Here is a 17299-nt window from a genome sequence, read left to right on the forward strand (position 1 = left end):
CCCACCTACAGTAAGGTGTGTGCCAACAATAACAGAAGCAACAACCAAAATATTAACGTATAAATCTATTTAATTTACTCACCTTAAGCATCTGAACAGCATTTCTCACAATTAAGGCTGGTGGAGGATCTGGGGCTTTCATCAAGAAGTCAGCAATTGGACAGTTAATTGGTGCTAGCAATTTTGTGTGCAAACAAAGTTCCTATAAATTAAAAATAAAACTATCTAAGAAAACCTCCAATAGATCAGTTTCTTATACTGAATGTGGACTTTACCTATGGCATGAAATATAGGTCATAAGAGAAAATGTGTAATCAACAAAGCAAATGGATAAAATATTATACCTTTTCGCCACAGAACAATCATCATTAGACATACAGTGAATGCAAAATGTGACAGAGTAACTCTGCATCAAAAATAACGGAATATTCTTTCCAATACTTAAGCACCTACACATTGTGCAAGCAAAACAATTTTGGCCACTTTAGAAGTTTGTTGACAATAGGATCAGTTTCATGGTTGTAGCTGTTATATTACTGTATGGTACAATATATCAATTTAGGAAGCTGATGAAATGAAGCCTCAACTTTAAATTTTAACTATAGGCTCAGATCTTGTAGTTTATTTTCTGTATTATAGCACTGATATTGTTTACAGCCACATTAAAGATCCCTGGAAAAAATATAGTAATTTTGACTTGCTGTCTGAACTATCCACCTACATCTAATACTACACTTGTGCTCCTCCAGACGCACTCCAACTGTCCATCTTGTTTTCTCCTCCCATCCTCCACTTTATATTTCAACTATGAATGATTTGGCTTAAGCTGTTTCCCCAACTGACAGATATCAAGCACACATCTATGTTTTTATATTACTTCTGGAACCCATCTCTGCTCCCACGACACCTTTACATTTTCATGGAACCTATTGAATTACCCCATATAAATATTTTTACATCCCTAATGATGTACTCCAGGCTTTAAATATTCAAGACATGGATCTTTTTTTCAGCACTTGTTTTATAAAGCAATATTCAGACTTAAGGTAAAACAACAGAAAAAAATAATAATTCTCAAGTGAAAATCCACCTGGAGTGGCATTCTTAGAAGTTCTGGAGTCTGAAATTCCAACATATTCTGAAATCGCAGCCTGCTGAAGAGTCGGAAACAAATTCCAGGTCGACAGCGTCCAGCCCTTAGAAACAAAATATTACTTGAAATACAGCTGAGAATTAAATACAAGATGTATAAAAAGAAACTGCAAAGAAATGCTCAGAAAGCAACTCAAAAGATCTACAATCAAATCCATTTAACACTAAGATAAATATGCTCCTTTATTTAAACAAGAAAACTGAAATTTTCCAGGAAAATGAAAATCAAATCACTAAACTGGACAATTATGACTCCACTGCCAGTCCAAAAGAGCAGATAGAAATTCTCCAGGACTACCTGATTTAAATACAAATGGATGTGTCACTCACTTATATTAAAGGTCAGTTCTCATGACTCTGGCAGCAGTCGTGATGGTTTGTGATATACAGGTCAGATTAAATGGTCTGGTAGTTTTTTCTGGCCTTTAACTCTATATTATTCTTTGAGTAAGAAGAGGCTTTGAAGTAGGTAAATGTAATTTTCACTCTCTAAAGTCCCTCTACATTCCCAGAGTAGAACGAAGTGATGCTTGTAATATGAATGAAAACAAGGCCCAAACATTAAAAAAAAAAAAAAAAAAAACCAGCAAGGCCGGGTCTACAACAAAAACTTAGATCAATCTTGCTGCATCACTCAGGGATGTGAAAAATTCAAACCCCTCACAAAAAATAGTTCAGCTAACGTAAGCCCTGAGACAGTGCTAGGTCAACAGAAGAATTCTTCCATCTGCAATGTGGATGAGCCCTAAGAACAAAGCAAATAAGTGAATTTCTGTTTTCATCAGACTTGTATATTAGAACAATTTCCCCCAATACAGAACTCTGGTTAGGTGAAATCTTCTAACATTATTCAAGCCTGATTAGAGCCTCAATGTTTTCCGTGTAGTAGTAATTTCAATATAACAGAGATACAAAGTTTTTAAATTATTTTAATTACATTTGGATGAAAGGAATACATTGATAGGTCACAAGATGGATCATTCACATCATAATACTTCCTATTATAAAGGTAATGGTCTGTCTCCTTGCTACATATATAAAGCATGCAAAGTTGATGTTTGTGAAATAAGATGGCATGTGAAATGTACATTACCTGCCTTTTCTCTGGATGGCACTTGCTTTTGAAATCCACACCATTTTTAGCATGGTAACACAGTTCAGCGCATCAAAGGACTTCTACAATATTAAAGCAGAGTTTATATCACAAGAGCAAGGACTGGATTTAATAGGGTACATTAAAGAAAAACAACAATGAGCAAATCTTAACAAGCTTAATTTAACTACAATAATTAAAGCAATTGGACCTGGTCATGTTTAAAATTAGTCAACTATAATCAAAAGTCAAAACCAAAATCTGTTAAATTTTCTTGCTATCTGTAAGATTATTTTCATTTATAATGTATAGTGTAGCACAGAAAGTGATTTGCATTTCCTCTTGCTTTATCATAGGGTAAAGCATAAACATCTTGTTATTGCACTTTGATCAAATGTTTTTTCTTTGACATTTGTAATTTACAATATTTTCCTAAATTTGACATAAAAGTGCTAAATAGAATTTTACTACATGTTGTGACAACTTAAAGAATGTTATAAAGATTTGCACTCAAGACTCTTCAATAAGTTCAGTTACATGAAACGTATTTGATAACGTGCCAGCAATAACCTTGCCAATAAAGGTTTCCTACAGGTTAACATCTTTCTTAAAATATGCACCACTTCACACTTCCCTGCACTATCTATTTCAGCAATATTAGTCCAAAGTTTATACAACCATACCTCTTTCATCTTGCCAGAATCAATAACAAAAACAACATCATTGACTGTGATGCTAGTTTCCGCAATATTAGTAGAAAGAATCTGCAACAATAAAGTTATTTTGTAGTTACTATAGAAGTAAAGACAGCATGAATCAAAAGTGAACAGCTGAAAAAGTAATTTGATACTTGCTATTTTGCGAATGCCCAGTGGTGGAGTTTTTAGCACCTTCTTCTGATCTGATGTTTGCATATTTGAATGCAGCATAAAAACTTGGTATCTAATGGTAAAACAGAAGTGAAATTGTTTCAGAATGAAAACTTTTTTTAAAATGTTGGGGGAAAAGTATCAGGAATAGAAACCAAAGAATTTACCTGTGAGCATTATCAGCAAACCTCTTGTCATCAAAGAGAATTCGATCCCTCAAGCCAACTATCTCATCATATCCAGGAAGAAAAATTAAAACTGCTCCTTTTAAAAAAAAAAAAAAAAAAAAAAAAAAAAAGGAGGATACAGACGTTACATAGGAAACTCATTTTAATCACAGGAAAAAGGTGCACCAATAATATGTATTTGTAATACACAAAGGACTTACATGTAATACATCAGTGTATTTAGTTACTACACAAAGGCTGTGCGTTTGTCTGAGTCTTCTGCAGTGGCTGGCTCCAGGGATGCCTAAACAAATCAGTGGCCCCAGGGTCAGCCACATGGGCTGTTGCTGGGGCAGTTTGGGTGTGGGAGTCTGGGGTGAGCTCAGAGGAGTGTTTAACACTCCGGGGGAGGGGAGCGCTCCTCAGAAGCTGCTGGGATGTCTCTGAAGCTCCAAACCAGAGGCTATGTTGGGGGCTCCTCCCTATGCTGTCCCCAGAGCTCTCATTGGTTGTAGTTCCCAGACAATGGGAGCTGCAGAGCCAGCGCTTGTGATGGGGCAGTGTATGGAGGAGCTTCCCCAGACTCCCATCCCTTCCCATAGGAGCTGCAGGGCATGCGGATTGCTTCTGCGGAACTGTGGAAAGCCAGGCGGGTAGCCTGCCACCAGCCCTCCTCCTCCTACACCTCCACCCCACCCATACATCCTTGTGCCCCAGGATTGTGCACCCCTCGACACCCACGTCCCAATTTTTAGTTAGGTGTATAAGCACATCATAGACAGATCACAGGCCATGAATTTCTCTTTACTGCCTCTGATCTGCCCATGACTTTTATTAAATACTTTTGACTAAAACTTAGCCTTACTTATTACTATTCACAAAAAGGGTGGTCATTGATATATCTGAAACAAACTTTATCCACAGTAACTCATTAAAACAAAAATATTTTAATTTGTGCTTACCTGCATCACAACTATGACAGATGTTGTAAAGTAAGTGCATAATCAGATCCAGATCCACTTTTTCATCATCAAAACTGTGATGATAAGCTTTCAATAGTTCTCTGTCTTCTGCACTAAGGTCACCACCATTTGCTTGCACTAGAGAACTTTCATCCAGATTTCCAAACTCTAATGAAGCACTGAAACACACACATATAAAATAAGCTTAATCCTCAAGCAGCAAGAGTGGAAGCGTGCATTATACTACCAGGCTTTACTGCAGCAATGAATTTAAAAATCAGATAAAAACTAGCAAGTTATCCAGGTCTTATTTAATACTAAAATATTTGAGATGGTTTAGGTAATAACAGAATATTCACAACAGTGGATTAATGTAAAGATTTTAATTATTTAAGTGACAATTCAACTCATACTTAATGAACTGAAATACTGTTTTATTAGGGCCTTAGATGGTTTTAAAAACAAGTGAAATAACCAGACACCCAATTTATCTTTTAAACAATAGTTACAAAATACATTTTTCCACCAACATGTAACTTTAGCCAGTCAAACACTCACAACCACGTTTCTTTGAGTAAGTGGGAAACCAGTTTAACAGTTCTATGATTCTATAGGTGGTGAAGGCCATCAACATCATCCTGATGCAGAGGGTCATCCTCGGTGACGGACTTCATTGTCACTGGTTTTACCATTACAGGCTTCCCCAACTGCAGGGGAGCAATTGACGGTACCCACATCCCCATCCTGACCCCTGATCAACGGGCCCGGACTATATCAATAGGAGGAGATACTTTTCAATGGTGCTACAGGTTGTCATGGACCATCTGGGCCAGTTCACAGACATTTACATCGGGTAATCGGGAAAGGCGCACAATGCCCATGTGTTCAGGAACTCCAGCCTCTTCCACAGGATGCATGCTGGCACATTTTTCCCTGTTTGCACCATCAGGGTTGGGGAAGTGGACATGCCCATGTGCATCATAACCAACGCAGCCTACCCCTTGCTCCACTGGCTAATGAAGCACTACACAGGACAGCTGGACCCCACAAAAGAATAGTTCAACAAAAGGCTCAGCAGGTGCCATATCGTTGTTTGTAGAGGATGCCTTCAGCCACCTTGAGAGGAAGTTCCAGAGTCTCCTCTCTTACCTGGATCTCGGCAACCAGAACATCCCCCAGATGGTGGCAGCCTGCTGTGTGCTCCACAATATACGTGAAAACAATAGAGAGACTTTCCTGCCAGGGGCAGGGGCAGGGGCAGGGGTAGAGCGGCTGAGCCAGGGCTTTGAAGCAGCTGGGCACTGCTGCCATTTGGCAAACTCATCAGGGGGCTGTGCTCATCAGGGAGGTTCTAAGAGTTGCTGAGAGACTCTCCCTCAGGCCTTTCCACAAGGGGCCTCTGCATTGCCGATGTGTGCCTTTCCTCCCACACCCTTCCCTTCCCCTGCCCACCCTTCCCACCTTTCCCCCTTGGTCTGCAGAAAAAAGGACTTTTTGTTTTGAAAAGCAACTGTTATTTTTATATGGGGAATATGTAACAGGGGAGGGATTGGAGAAAGAATCTCAGAGGAGGGAGGGGACACCAATGCCTGCATCAGGTATCTTGGGATACCTCAGCTGCAGGTCCCACTGCCACATGTCTGCAGGCCTCAGAGGCCCCTGGGGGGGCTACGACGAGAAGCCAAAAGGTGGATGCTGGTGCTGGGAGTTGAGGGATGGCAGGTGTGGGGCATGACTGATGGACTAATTGATAGCCACGACCAGGCTCTCCACTGCGGTGGTGATGGAAGAGCACATGGTGTCATGCTGGCGGGGCAGCTGCTGCCAGATCATCCTTCTCAGCTCCTGGTCAGCCTGGCACACCTGGAGCCCATCCTAAAAGTTCCTGTTCAAGGAACAGAGGTCTTTTACTTGTGGCTCTCACGGAGTTAGAAGAATGGTGTGGGAGGTGGTGGATGCGCCACGCTGACAGCTCGTTCAGCTGTGAAGAAAAGTGACAAAGGCAGTCATCCCAGAAGTACATGAAGCCTAGTCCTAATCTCTGAGCCAATACAGAAGGTCTTAGTTCAGATGATGGCAACGTTCTTCAAGCAATGCCATCTGTTGCCTAGACAGCAGACACTTTCCTACAGGGCTACAGAAGTCCCAGGGGAGCCTCACTATCCCCACATCCCGGGGACAAGCAGACATGTGTAGGTGCCAGCCAGGCCAGGAACCTGTGGGTGAGAGGAGGGGACAGGGCGGCTCAGCTTCCTTCTGAATCCCGCACATGCCAGACCAAAAACTAGCAGCATCTTGCAGAGGGACAACTTCTATCCCTGACCACTGGAGAAGGTGGGGAGGATGCTGAGGGAGAGGTGTGTGAGCAGCAGATGCGCCTTGCTGGAGAGCGTGTTAGTGGAGTCCCCTCCTTTTTCTCCCCCCACAAGGTTCCGATGCAGGGGATCGGTGTCCGCTGCATCTCTGAGGTTGAGCGGGAGCAGATGCTGCCCAAGAGTGCAGGCATGAACCTGTAACATGTGCAGCACTACTGTGTTTCCGAGACCCCAGCCTCCTTAGTGGTGGCTTGCGGTGGGAAGGTGTCCTACCACAAAGGCTGGAGTAAGGCAGGTCTGTGCAGGAAGCTTGTGAGAAGGACTGAGGGGTTCCTCTGTGAAAGTGTCATGGGGCTGAGAGTTCCTGTCTGGTGCTCCACATGCACGGGCTGCTTTGCGAGCCCCAGGCCAAGGCGGCCAACTGAGAAATACGCAGTCCCTCGCCGCCCACCCCTGCATGTGTATAGGGAAAGTGACAGAACTCACCTGAACTGCCTCCTCCAGCTTTGCCCGAACCCTGGGAGACATCCTGGGAGGGGGGGAAGATGGGCTCCAGGCTGATGACAACCTCATAGCTAGCAGGCATAATGTCCAGGCTGGCCTGTCCTCTTCCTCATCCTGGCTGACCTCCTCCTCCACAGCCCCACCCTCTTGGAGACTGACAGTGGGCATGCCTTGGCCTGAGTCCACAATAAAGGAGGGGGGGAAGAAGTGGCTGGCCCCCCTCCCAGGATGGCATCCAGATGCTCGTAAAAGTGGCAGGTCTGAGGTGCCGCTCCAGAATGGAAACTCTGGTTCCCTGCCTTTGTGTAGCCCTGCCGCAGTTCTTTAATTTTCATCTGCACCTGGTCCTGGATGTGACTGTGCTACCCTCTGGGTCTGGCTCATGTGGTGCCACAAGCCCTTTCCCTTCTGCCTGAAGCTTTAAAGACTGCAGGAGAAGGGAAGGATTAGAGTTGTCAGGGCTGTGACCAGAGTGGTCACAAATGCAGTAGTGGGAGGCCTCTGGAGACCAATTATTTCAAAACAGCATTTGAGCGTCCACACTAACCCTATTTCAAAATAACAATTTCAAAGTAGGCATTATTTGAAATAATTTCAAAATAATGGGCTTGCTATGTGGGCTCACCTTGTTATTCTGAAATAAGGATAGTTATTTCAAAATAACTCCCCAGTGTAGACATTCCCCTGGAGACATTGTAATAAACGCTGAACCCAAGGGGAATTGACTTATTCCAGAAATTCAATATCTGCACCTGTCTGTTCTGAACTATAAAGGCATGGCATGCAGCTCACAAATTCTCTCAAGTGCAAGAATTGGTTTTGTAACCTCTAATGTGAGAATACTTATCTTGAATCATTTGTGGTTTTTATTGGCTAACTGATTATAACAGCTGGATGAAGAATTATAGGGGGAATGCTTTTGCATTTCAATTCCAATATTTCCTTTTGAAGTATTTGGAATTTTCCATTAAGGTCTGTATTGGGATGAAAAAACTGGATATCATCTGTCTTATAGAAAGTGTTAGGCAAGAAATACCTAGATATCTCACATGATCATGTAAAAAGGCTATTTCAGCAATGAATGGTCCTGTTGTACCTTAAGAGACTTTGGGAAATTCCATTGGATTCAGGCTTAAAAATCTTAGCATCCTGGAAAATTCTGAAATATCTACAAGTCTCAGAGGGGTAGCTATGTTAGTCTGTAACTAAAAAAACCCAACCTTAGAGACTAACAACAAAATACAGATAATATCAAGAACTTTCGTGGGCAAAACTCACATCTTCAGATGAATGGCGCAAGGAGAAAAGTGGGTTGTGCCCACAAGCTCATGATACTATCTATATTTTGTTGTTAGTCTCTACAGTTTGTTGTTTTTGGTAGGTTTTTTTATTTTGCTTTTTTTTTTTTTTTTTTTTTTTTTTTAAAGTTACAGACTAACACAGCTACCCCTCTGAGACTTTTAAATATTTCAGCATTTTCCAGGATGCTACGATTTTTAAGCCTGAATCCAATGGAATTTCTTAATTTTGTAGTTGAACAATTTACTTTCACCCCCATCGAGACCTTTATTAACTTAGGCAAGATTGGGCAAAATTGTCTAAAATTCAGCTCCTATGGCCATGTTTAGGCATCTTGGGTATTGGTCTGATTTTTTTCAAAAGCACTGAGTACCCAGGAACTCTTTTAAAGAGCTAGCACTTCTTCAATTCTGAGAAATCCTTAGGATGCCATAAAATTCTTAAGTAAAAACTTTAATCTTCCTGCTTGCTCTTCTACCAGTTCACTCATGAGGCTGCTCATAGTCCCAATCAGATTATTCAGGTCACATTCAGGCAATATTCTTTCTTGAGTTATTTTGACATCATGCAAGAGAATGAATTGAACTCTTAACATTTTTGCCAATCTTGGTCTTTCTCTACATTGAAAACAAGGACTGACAAGGAGTTTTTCTGTAAGGGGGCTCACTGATGCCATACGGGATAAAAATAATGGATTCCTGAGCTGCGTCAGCTGTTCCATCACTGAAGGACTCAGTGAGTGTTTAATGGGTGATCCTTATGGGTTTCAAACCATCAGTTTAACAAGTAAATTAAAAAAACCTCCCCCACCTGAAAGCAAAAGGGAAGGAAAAGCAAAACAAGAGACTTAAACAGAAAGAGAAGAACTTTAACATGCTATCCAAGCAGAAAAGCAAAGACTGAGTATGTCTTACAGTTTCAGGGCTTTCAAACCAAGCGTTTGAACTGCTCTTGGTTTCTACACAGAGTCACCCAGCAATGGGGAATGCTACAGTGTACGTATTTGAAATACATATTAAGCCACCTTGTACTATTACAGGAGGTATATTTTTTTTTAAGTGAGAATATCTTCTGGAGTTATACATGATTTTGCTAATTGGCTCTTTGTGCCAGATTTTAGAAGCTAGAGAACTAACAATGTTGTATCCATTAAAGATATGCATTAATATAAAGGGCATTTACATGTTGAATAACTGTTTCAGCAAAGCAGGAATATCTTACCTGTAAGATTCCAGAAGATCTACAATCTCAGTCTGTCCAAAGTGTTTAGCCCAATCTAAAGCCATCCTGAAATAGTTATAAATCTTTACTGTCTCATTTTAGAACTAAAAATACTAACGTGACCTTATAATAAATCAACTACAGTTTCAATACACCCCTTTATTGAACACTTGTTAACATCTTGCGCTCTCATCAATGTAGTATTCACTGGATATATGTTTTCACACTTGGAAGCATATGATATCCAAAGAATTCCCCACAAAGTAAATTTGACAGCTCTGTGCAAGAGAAAATACCAACAAGCTATAATACAAAATAATTTTACTTCTTCAGCTGAAAGACAAACCCATGTGGAAGACTAAGTTAAACTTAGTATGTTCAGTGCATATGGAAGCCCTGGTCTACACTAGGGAGTTATTTTGAAATAACTCCTTTTATTTCAAAACAACAAGCAGAGCGTCCACACATTTTTAAATAATGGGCTGGTTATTTCAAAATAATAATTCCTGTTTTCCATGAGGAATACTTCTTACTTTGAAATAGTTATTTCAAATAGCAATAATGTGGACACTCCACTGCTGCTATTTCAAAATACAGTAAACTTCTGATAATCCGGCACCTTTAGGACCCAGGGGGTGCTGGATTATCAGATATGCCGTACTATCAGAAGGGGGGGCTATGAGGAGTCTGGGGTGGGAGGAATGCCACTCCAGACCCCTCTTAGCCCGATAGTCCAGCTCTGCCCCAGGCATCCCCGATTTGGCCGATGCTGGTCAGTTTCAGCAGTGGCTGAATCGGGGACACCTGTGGCAGAGCAGCTGGGGTGCTGCCAGGTTGGTCCGGTAGCGTCGCCCCTCGGCGCTGCGGGACCAACCTGGCAGCACCCCTGCTCTGCCCCAACCCAGCAGCACTCTGGCTGCTCTGTCCCAGGCATCCCCAAGAGCAGCTAGGGTGCTGCCGGGTTGGTCCCGCAGTGCCGAGGGGTGACGCTACCGGACCAACCTGGCAGCACCCCAGCTGCTCTGCCCCTGGCTTCCCCGATTCAGCTGCTGGTCAGTTTCAGCAGCGGCTGAATCGGGGAAGCCAGGCGCAGAGCAGCTCCAATTGTCCGGCTGCCCCAAGCACTTCAGGGTTTCTGATGATGCCGGACCATCAGGAGTTCCGGAGCATTGGATGACTGACTAATGGAGTTTTACTGTAACTACTCCCCAGAGTGATTCAAAGTAATTATTCCCCAGAGCTTCCTGGGGCTCTAAGTTGCGATAGTGTGTCCACATTAAGGGAGCCTGCCTCCGACTAATTTCAAGGCTTCCCTGTAGCGTGGACACATTATTTTGAAATAGTTATTTGGAAGTTATTATTTCAAAATAAATTAAGAGATTCATATGTACAAAAATTTGGTTTTTACAATTAAGATCTTTGTTTTTTACCTCCTCATAAGGCCAACTATATTGTTTCTGATATCAGTATCAGTATCTGCCTGATATAAATCCACTGGTAGACCAAGTCCTACTTCAATTTGTATTACAATGATCTACCATCATCTTAAGTTATCTTTCCTAATAACTAGAACAATGAATTAATGGCTACAGATGGCTGAAAAAAATCAAGGTTATTCTATTTCAGCGGTCACCAATCAGTAGATTAGGATCCACCAATTGGGATCTTGCAGCCTCTGACAGGTGATCCTGACTGGTTTGGCCAGGTAGCTATCAAGTGCTGGCACTTCAGTTGCTCCTCCATCCACTGTCATGTTGCTCCTGTCCCCTGCCTTGGAGCTACCCAGCAGGAGCCTCCAACTTGCTGTGCAGGGTGTGGGAGGGAGAAAAGGGGGGCACTGATGTCAGGGTGACCCTCCTCCCCCCACCTCTGTACCCTTTCTCTACCCAGAGAGAAGGGGATGGAGGAAGCTTGACAATGCAAATCTTTGTGTGTGTGTGTCACACTCACACTCACAGTGAGAGAGTGAGTCATTCTCACAAACACACAGTCCTTCCTTCTAATCTCCTGACACGACAACACACGAGGGGGGTTGTTGTTACTTCTGTTACTGCTTGCAAAGTGTTATGTTTGTTTTTTTACTGGTCTGAACATTTCATCATTTTCATTTCTTTTACACTTAAATTTATTCTTTGAGTAGTGAGTTCTAAAATGCTTAACCTATCCTGGCTAGAGTAATTATCCCTGTGGTAATTGCTGATCCTGGAAGTGGCTGGCATGTCTCACCAGCCTCTGAGAAAGGCAGAGCAGGGGGGTCTCCAGATGTGTCCTGACCTGCAGACACCACTACTGCAGCTCTCACTGATCAATAATGGGGAACTGTGGCCAGTAGAAGCGGGGCAAGGGTATTTGGGTTTGGTCTTACATTGCACTTAAATTGAAAAAGTGATCTTGTGGTTAAAAAGGCTGTACCACAAATCATTCCTGAAGAGAAAGAAGGTCAGAATAGTGTGTAATCTCTTTTCAGTCATGAATACAAAACTCCCCTTTAATACAAATGGAAAGCATTTTGGTCCTGGTCCACTGCCTATTGAAATAAATGGAAATAACTATGTTTACTTCAATGGGTTCTGCTTTAACTCTTAGAAACAGAAGCCATATGCCAGTGCACTTAAAAACCATTCCAAAGCAAAGATTCTACAAGTAAATATTTTGAAAAAGTTTTGAAATTAAGAAATGACACTAGGCAGATAGAGTAAAGAAAACAGGGCAGAATAAAAAAACTACAGTTTGTCAAGATTAAGATAATACCAAAATACACAATTATTTCTGGTTGTAAACAAAAAGCTTGCCTACTTAGAAAATGTAAACAAATTATATGTTGAAAAAATGCAAGTGATTTTTTACCAGCCATTAGATGATTTGCTGTGGACATTCGCTCCCATTCCAATCAGCTGTTCTACCTGACTTAAGAAACCTCTCCCTGAAGCAACCATTAGTGTAGTTGCACTGGTATCACTGTGTCTGTAATCAACTAATAAGGAAAAATTAGAACATTAGTGTTCTGGGCAAAATGGAAATTCTTTAAGCAATGCTACTGACTCCTCCAAACATTATGTTTACCAGTCTTGCTAAATTCCACCCACTGAGGGAGAGATTAGTTTTTTGGATAAAGGAGAAAAAATATTTATTTTTCCATCATTAAGTTTATGAGGATTAACAACGTACTACACAAACCAATTCTATTAAAAAATGTGTATACTTCAAGAAGACTATAATAATAACCAATAAGGATAAAAATATTAATTGTACAGATCTTAAATCAATTCTCAAAGAGGTATTTTAATGTAAAAATAAACAAAATTGAAAAACCGGTCGATGCAGAATTCACAATACTTTTAACTTGTTTCATTATTTTGTAAAGCCTATGTAAGAAACTCTGCATCCCAGTAAGAAAGATAAGTTCACTAAGGTAAGAGAAACCTACCACTGACATTTTCAGTTAAGATAAGGTGAAACACCTGAGCAAAGGCATCGACATCTTTATGCAACCATATATCAGAGAGACAAGAATCCATTTCTTTTATTAGCCATGGTTCCAGGCAATTCACATCTTTTTCAGTCTGAAAAAAGATAACGGACTTGAAAAACAAAATGTATTTGAATCTTCTCTAAATCTACTAATCTAATGTTTTACATTCTACACACACACACACACACACACACACACACACACACACACACACACACACACACACACACACACACACCCTCCAACTCACCCACCTCTCACTATTTTAATAATATGGTACTAGAAGAATCCACTACATTATCACAGAAATTGGAATTGTGGCATACAAAAGTCACATTTCCTCAAATAAAATTATTATTAAAGAGAAAAGAATAGTAAATGTGGGCGCTTTGTGTAAAATAGGGTAAGATCTAATAGAGTTAAATCATTTTCACTAATCTGTAAAAGAATGGAAGAAAATATTTTAAGTAACAACTGAAATAAAAGCTTTTCATTTAAAAGCATTTTTGTTATTCTAAAAAACCTCCATATCAACAATTTCACTATTAACCCATTTTCTACACTTACTAAACACAAAACTGTAAACATCACTACCTCTAAACATGCAAATATATAATCTTACATGTAAACATATACTTGTAGTTTATGTTCAATTCAGTTCTTTCCTAAATATCACACAGGAAAATCTGTCACAAACACGTTTCGGAGCTGAAAGTTTCTCAGATGATCACACACAGAATATTATGACCAGAACTCAATTTCACTTTATCACTCAAGACTGAGACACACACCCATTAAGACTAAACTACAAACAATTCCATCTAAATTAAACTAATTTGGAACTGCAAAGATGTTGTAAACAAAGGTGCCTTCACTTTGCAGCAGTTGCCTGAACAAGACATTCGTTCCCTCCCTACTACTGCTTATAAAGGAACAGTCCCTTATCTATCTATATATTTTAGAAATGTGCATCTGTCTGTCTGAGTCTGTTTATTCAAGAACTTCTAAATGGTAAGAGCTAGGACCAGCAAATTTGATATACAGCTTCCTCTTCTTTTATCTTAAAGTAAGATCAAGATTTGGCTGTGCCAGGAAAATGCAATCTGCCTGGAATGAGCCTGCACTCTCCACCCCTCTACCTCCTGGGCCAGGACCTTCCGCCCCAGTCCAGCGCCCCCTAGGACAAGCTAGCAGGCAGGGTGCACAGTCCCCCTTTCCTACCGCATGGCCAAGCTAGCAGGCAGGGTGTGAACTCCACCATCCCAAGCCCAGGAGAAGCCAGAAGGCCGGTTGGATAACCCCTGTAGCCGGGGGAAAAGTCAGCAGGCGAGGTGCGAGGTCCCCACTGCTTCTCCACCTCTACCCCCCGAGCCCTTCCTCACCTCCCCTCACTCTTGCACATCCCCCAATCCCCTGCCATGAGCTCAACCCCCCACTCTGACTCCTGACCCCCATGCTTCCAGCCTCCTGGCCTGATCCCTCCACATCCTGAGGCCCTGTCCTGACTCCTGCACCCCCACACTGCCAGCCCCCTGCCCTGAAGGACCCAGGTAACTCTGGATCAGTCTTCTATTTTTTTATATATACAGAAGTGTAAGACTTCTGTGATATTAACTAATCAAATGCTTTGGTGATAAGCATTCCCGCTTGTCTACTATATATTAAGCAAAAATGATAATTGCATGATAGGTGCAAATTTTTAATCAAAAATATCTTTAATTGGTACTTTAATACATTTGTCAAGACGGTCTTAAATTTGAACTTATTGCATTTTTCATCAAATAAATTCTGTTAAACATTTAGATAAGTAATATTATTTAAGAAGATTAGCTAAATATGAACATGAAAGATTATCAGTAAATGGTTCTTACGGACCATTGTTTCAAGGACTTCCATATCAGCTTAGCTTAGTTTACAACAAAGAGAAGATATTTTCCAGTACTGACAGTTCTGCTTGAACTCTGAAAGGGATGGGTCATTGCCCAGTATAATTGTTCTGTCACTGAAACAAGTATGACTTAGAAGAAAAAGAAGAAAGCCTGTTGAGTAAAGATTTTTACAGTCACTTTTGAGACCATAATATTTTAATATTCATTTACTGTTCATAGCAATCTGAGGTCTTCTGGAAAATATTCACTCATTCCTGCAACCAACAGATTAAAAAACTCAGACTACCAATATAGATACCAGATATTTGATCATTCAGTTCTGACTAAAAGAAAAGCATACCAGTTGACTGAATACTGTGTCACCACCATCATCAAGCAAGTCATACTCTTCAGCCACACTTGGAACAGTTCTCTGTCTCTGAGATTCTGGTTTGCTAGTGTCATCTTGAGCGGAATACCATTCTGTAAGAGTTGTTTGCTGTTTCTCTTCTAAAATATCGATAATTTTAATAAAGCACTAATAAGTAACCGTTTTATTACCTAATACTTTCATATATTAATAAGTTTAAAATTGTGTTGGGAACATTACCATACATACTGACCAAAACGCATAAATAGAAACAAATATTGTACAGGCAGTCCCCGAGTTACACGGATCCGACTTATGTCGGATCCGCAGTTACGAACGGGGCTTGCTGCCCGTCTCCCTGGTCTGCTGGAGACCAGCAGACCAGGGAGACGGGAAGCAAAGCCTCTGAGGACACCGGCAGCGGGACAGCCGCGGCGCGTCTGGGCTGTCCGCTGTCCGCGTGCTCCGCGGCTTTCTCCACGCCTCCCCAGACCAGGGAGACGGGGAGCAAAGCCATGGAGCACGCGGGCAGCAGACTGCCCAGTCGCGCCGCGGCTGTCCCGCTGCCGGCGTGTTCTGCAGCTTTGCTCCCCGTCTCCCTGGTCTGCTGGAGACCAACAGACCAGGGAGACGGGGAGCAAAGCAGAGCAAAGCCGCGGAGCACGCGGGCAGCAGGACAGCCGCGGCGCGTCTGGGCTGTCCCGCTGCCCCCGTGCTCCGCGGCTTTGCTCCGGACGCCTGTGGTACAGCAGCTGGGGCGCTGCCGGTTGGTCCCGTAGTGCCGCTCTGGGCGCTACTGGACCAACCCGGCAGCACCCCAGCTGCTCTGCCCCAGGAGTCCTGATTCAACCTTGAAGAAGGTTCAAGCCAGAAATGATCAGGACAAAGTACTATTAACTGTAATGGAACAGGAGTTCCAAGGAGGGATGTTAAATAGCAAGTAATTGAATAGTCGTATCAGAGGCAGCAACGCAACGTGGCAGGCGGGAGCCAGTCTGCGAGGGATCTGTCCTCAGGGAGCTCAGAGGTTGCTGCCGTGGAGCAGCCTCTGTCCAAGGCAGGCCCGCGCTTGCTGCAGACAGAAGCGACTCAGTGGGATGCCAGAGAAGCCTCTGTCTGCAGCGAGCTTGGACCCCTCGTGGACGGGGCTGCTGCCGCAGAGCAATCTCTGTCTGAGGTGAGCCCAGGCTCTCCATGAACAGAGGCTCCCCTGCCCCCCTTCACACTGCTGCAACTGATAGAGGCTTTTAAGCCTCCTTCCCCCATCCCTGGCTCCTCTCCCCATCCCCGCCATCTGCCTCTGTAGGAGCCAGTGGGGTGGGGGGAAGGGAGAGGGAGGTCTGTGGAGCCAGCACACATGGAAAGCCAGCTTAAAAGTTGGCTCTCTGCATCAGCTCCTGCCTGCCCTCCTCACACTCAACGCTGCTGCCTCTCTATTAGATAATGCTTATCGGTTAATTGTGTAGTCGTCTACACATTGATATCCCTAGTTCCAAGTAAGGAATTACTACAAAAAGTTTCTTGAAAACTTTTGAAATGATCAAGCAAAAGGAATTAAATGGCTCCTAGCTCAGGTGTCAGCAATAATTTTAGATTGGGGGGGGAGGGAAGGAGGGCCCCACTTCAGAAATTTTTGAAGTTGCCCTGGGCCTCCCCGGAAGGGGCGGGACCTCAGGCAGAAGGGGTGGGACCAGGACACTTCCATGCTTTCCCACCCACAGACCTCGATTAGCCTGGAAGTGTGGGGAGCACATGAAGTCTTTGCCCCAGCTCAGAGAGAACTGCTTGCTGTTCTGAACTGCTGGCAGGTCCCTCTAGGCACCCATGCCCCTGGCAACTGGAGGAGACTTTGCACGCTCCCTCCTCCTCTCCACCCACCAATCAATCAGGGCCTGGGGATGGGGCGAGCACAGGAAGTCTCTTGCTCCCTGCCTCTGCCTTACAAGGAGGCACCATGCTTAGCGTCAGCTGCCAGTACCTCCTAGTATTACTGATGATGAATTATCT

General features: G+C 42.7%; 1 protein-coding gene across 3 annotated transcripts in view; it reads right to left on the reverse strand.

Annotated features, from left to right (window-relative positions):
• Positions 1 to 17299, reverse strand: part of YTHDC2 (YTH N6-methyladenosine RNA binding protein C2) — a 56273-nt gene that overhangs the window by 20525 nt on the left and 18449 nt on the right. For all 3 annotated transcript variants that reach the window (XM_075931998.1, XM_075931997.1, XM_075931996.1), the window contains exons 9-19: positions 15284 to 15432; positions 13010 to 13145; positions 12430 to 12556; positions 9583 to 9648; positions 4244 to 4422; positions 3282 to 3378; positions 3100 to 3187; positions 2929 to 3009; positions 2246 to 2328; positions 1091 to 1196; positions 83 to 202 (exon numbers count right to left, since the gene is read on the reverse strand). In XM_075931998.1, coding sequence (XP_075788113.1) covers positions 83 to 202; positions 1091 to 1196; positions 2246 to 2328; positions 2929 to 3009; positions 3100 to 3187; positions 3282 to 3378; positions 4244 to 4422; positions 9583 to 9648; positions 12430 to 12556; positions 13010 to 13145; positions 15284 to 15432 — 1232 coding nt within the window. The remainder of the gene's footprint in view (positions 1 to 82; positions 203 to 1090; positions 1197 to 2245; positions 2329 to 2928; positions 3010 to 3099; positions 3188 to 3281; positions 3379 to 4243; positions 4423 to 9582; positions 9649 to 12429; positions 12557 to 13009; positions 13146 to 15283; positions 15433 to 17299) is intronic.

This window comes from Pelodiscus sinensis, chromosome 6 (assembly GCF_049634645.1).
Source record: "Pelodiscus sinensis isolate JC-2024 chromosome 6, ASM4963464v1, whole genome shotgun sequence".
Classification (NCBI taxonomy): Eukaryota; Metazoa; Chordata; order Testudines; family Trionychidae; genus Pelodiscus; species Pelodiscus sinensis.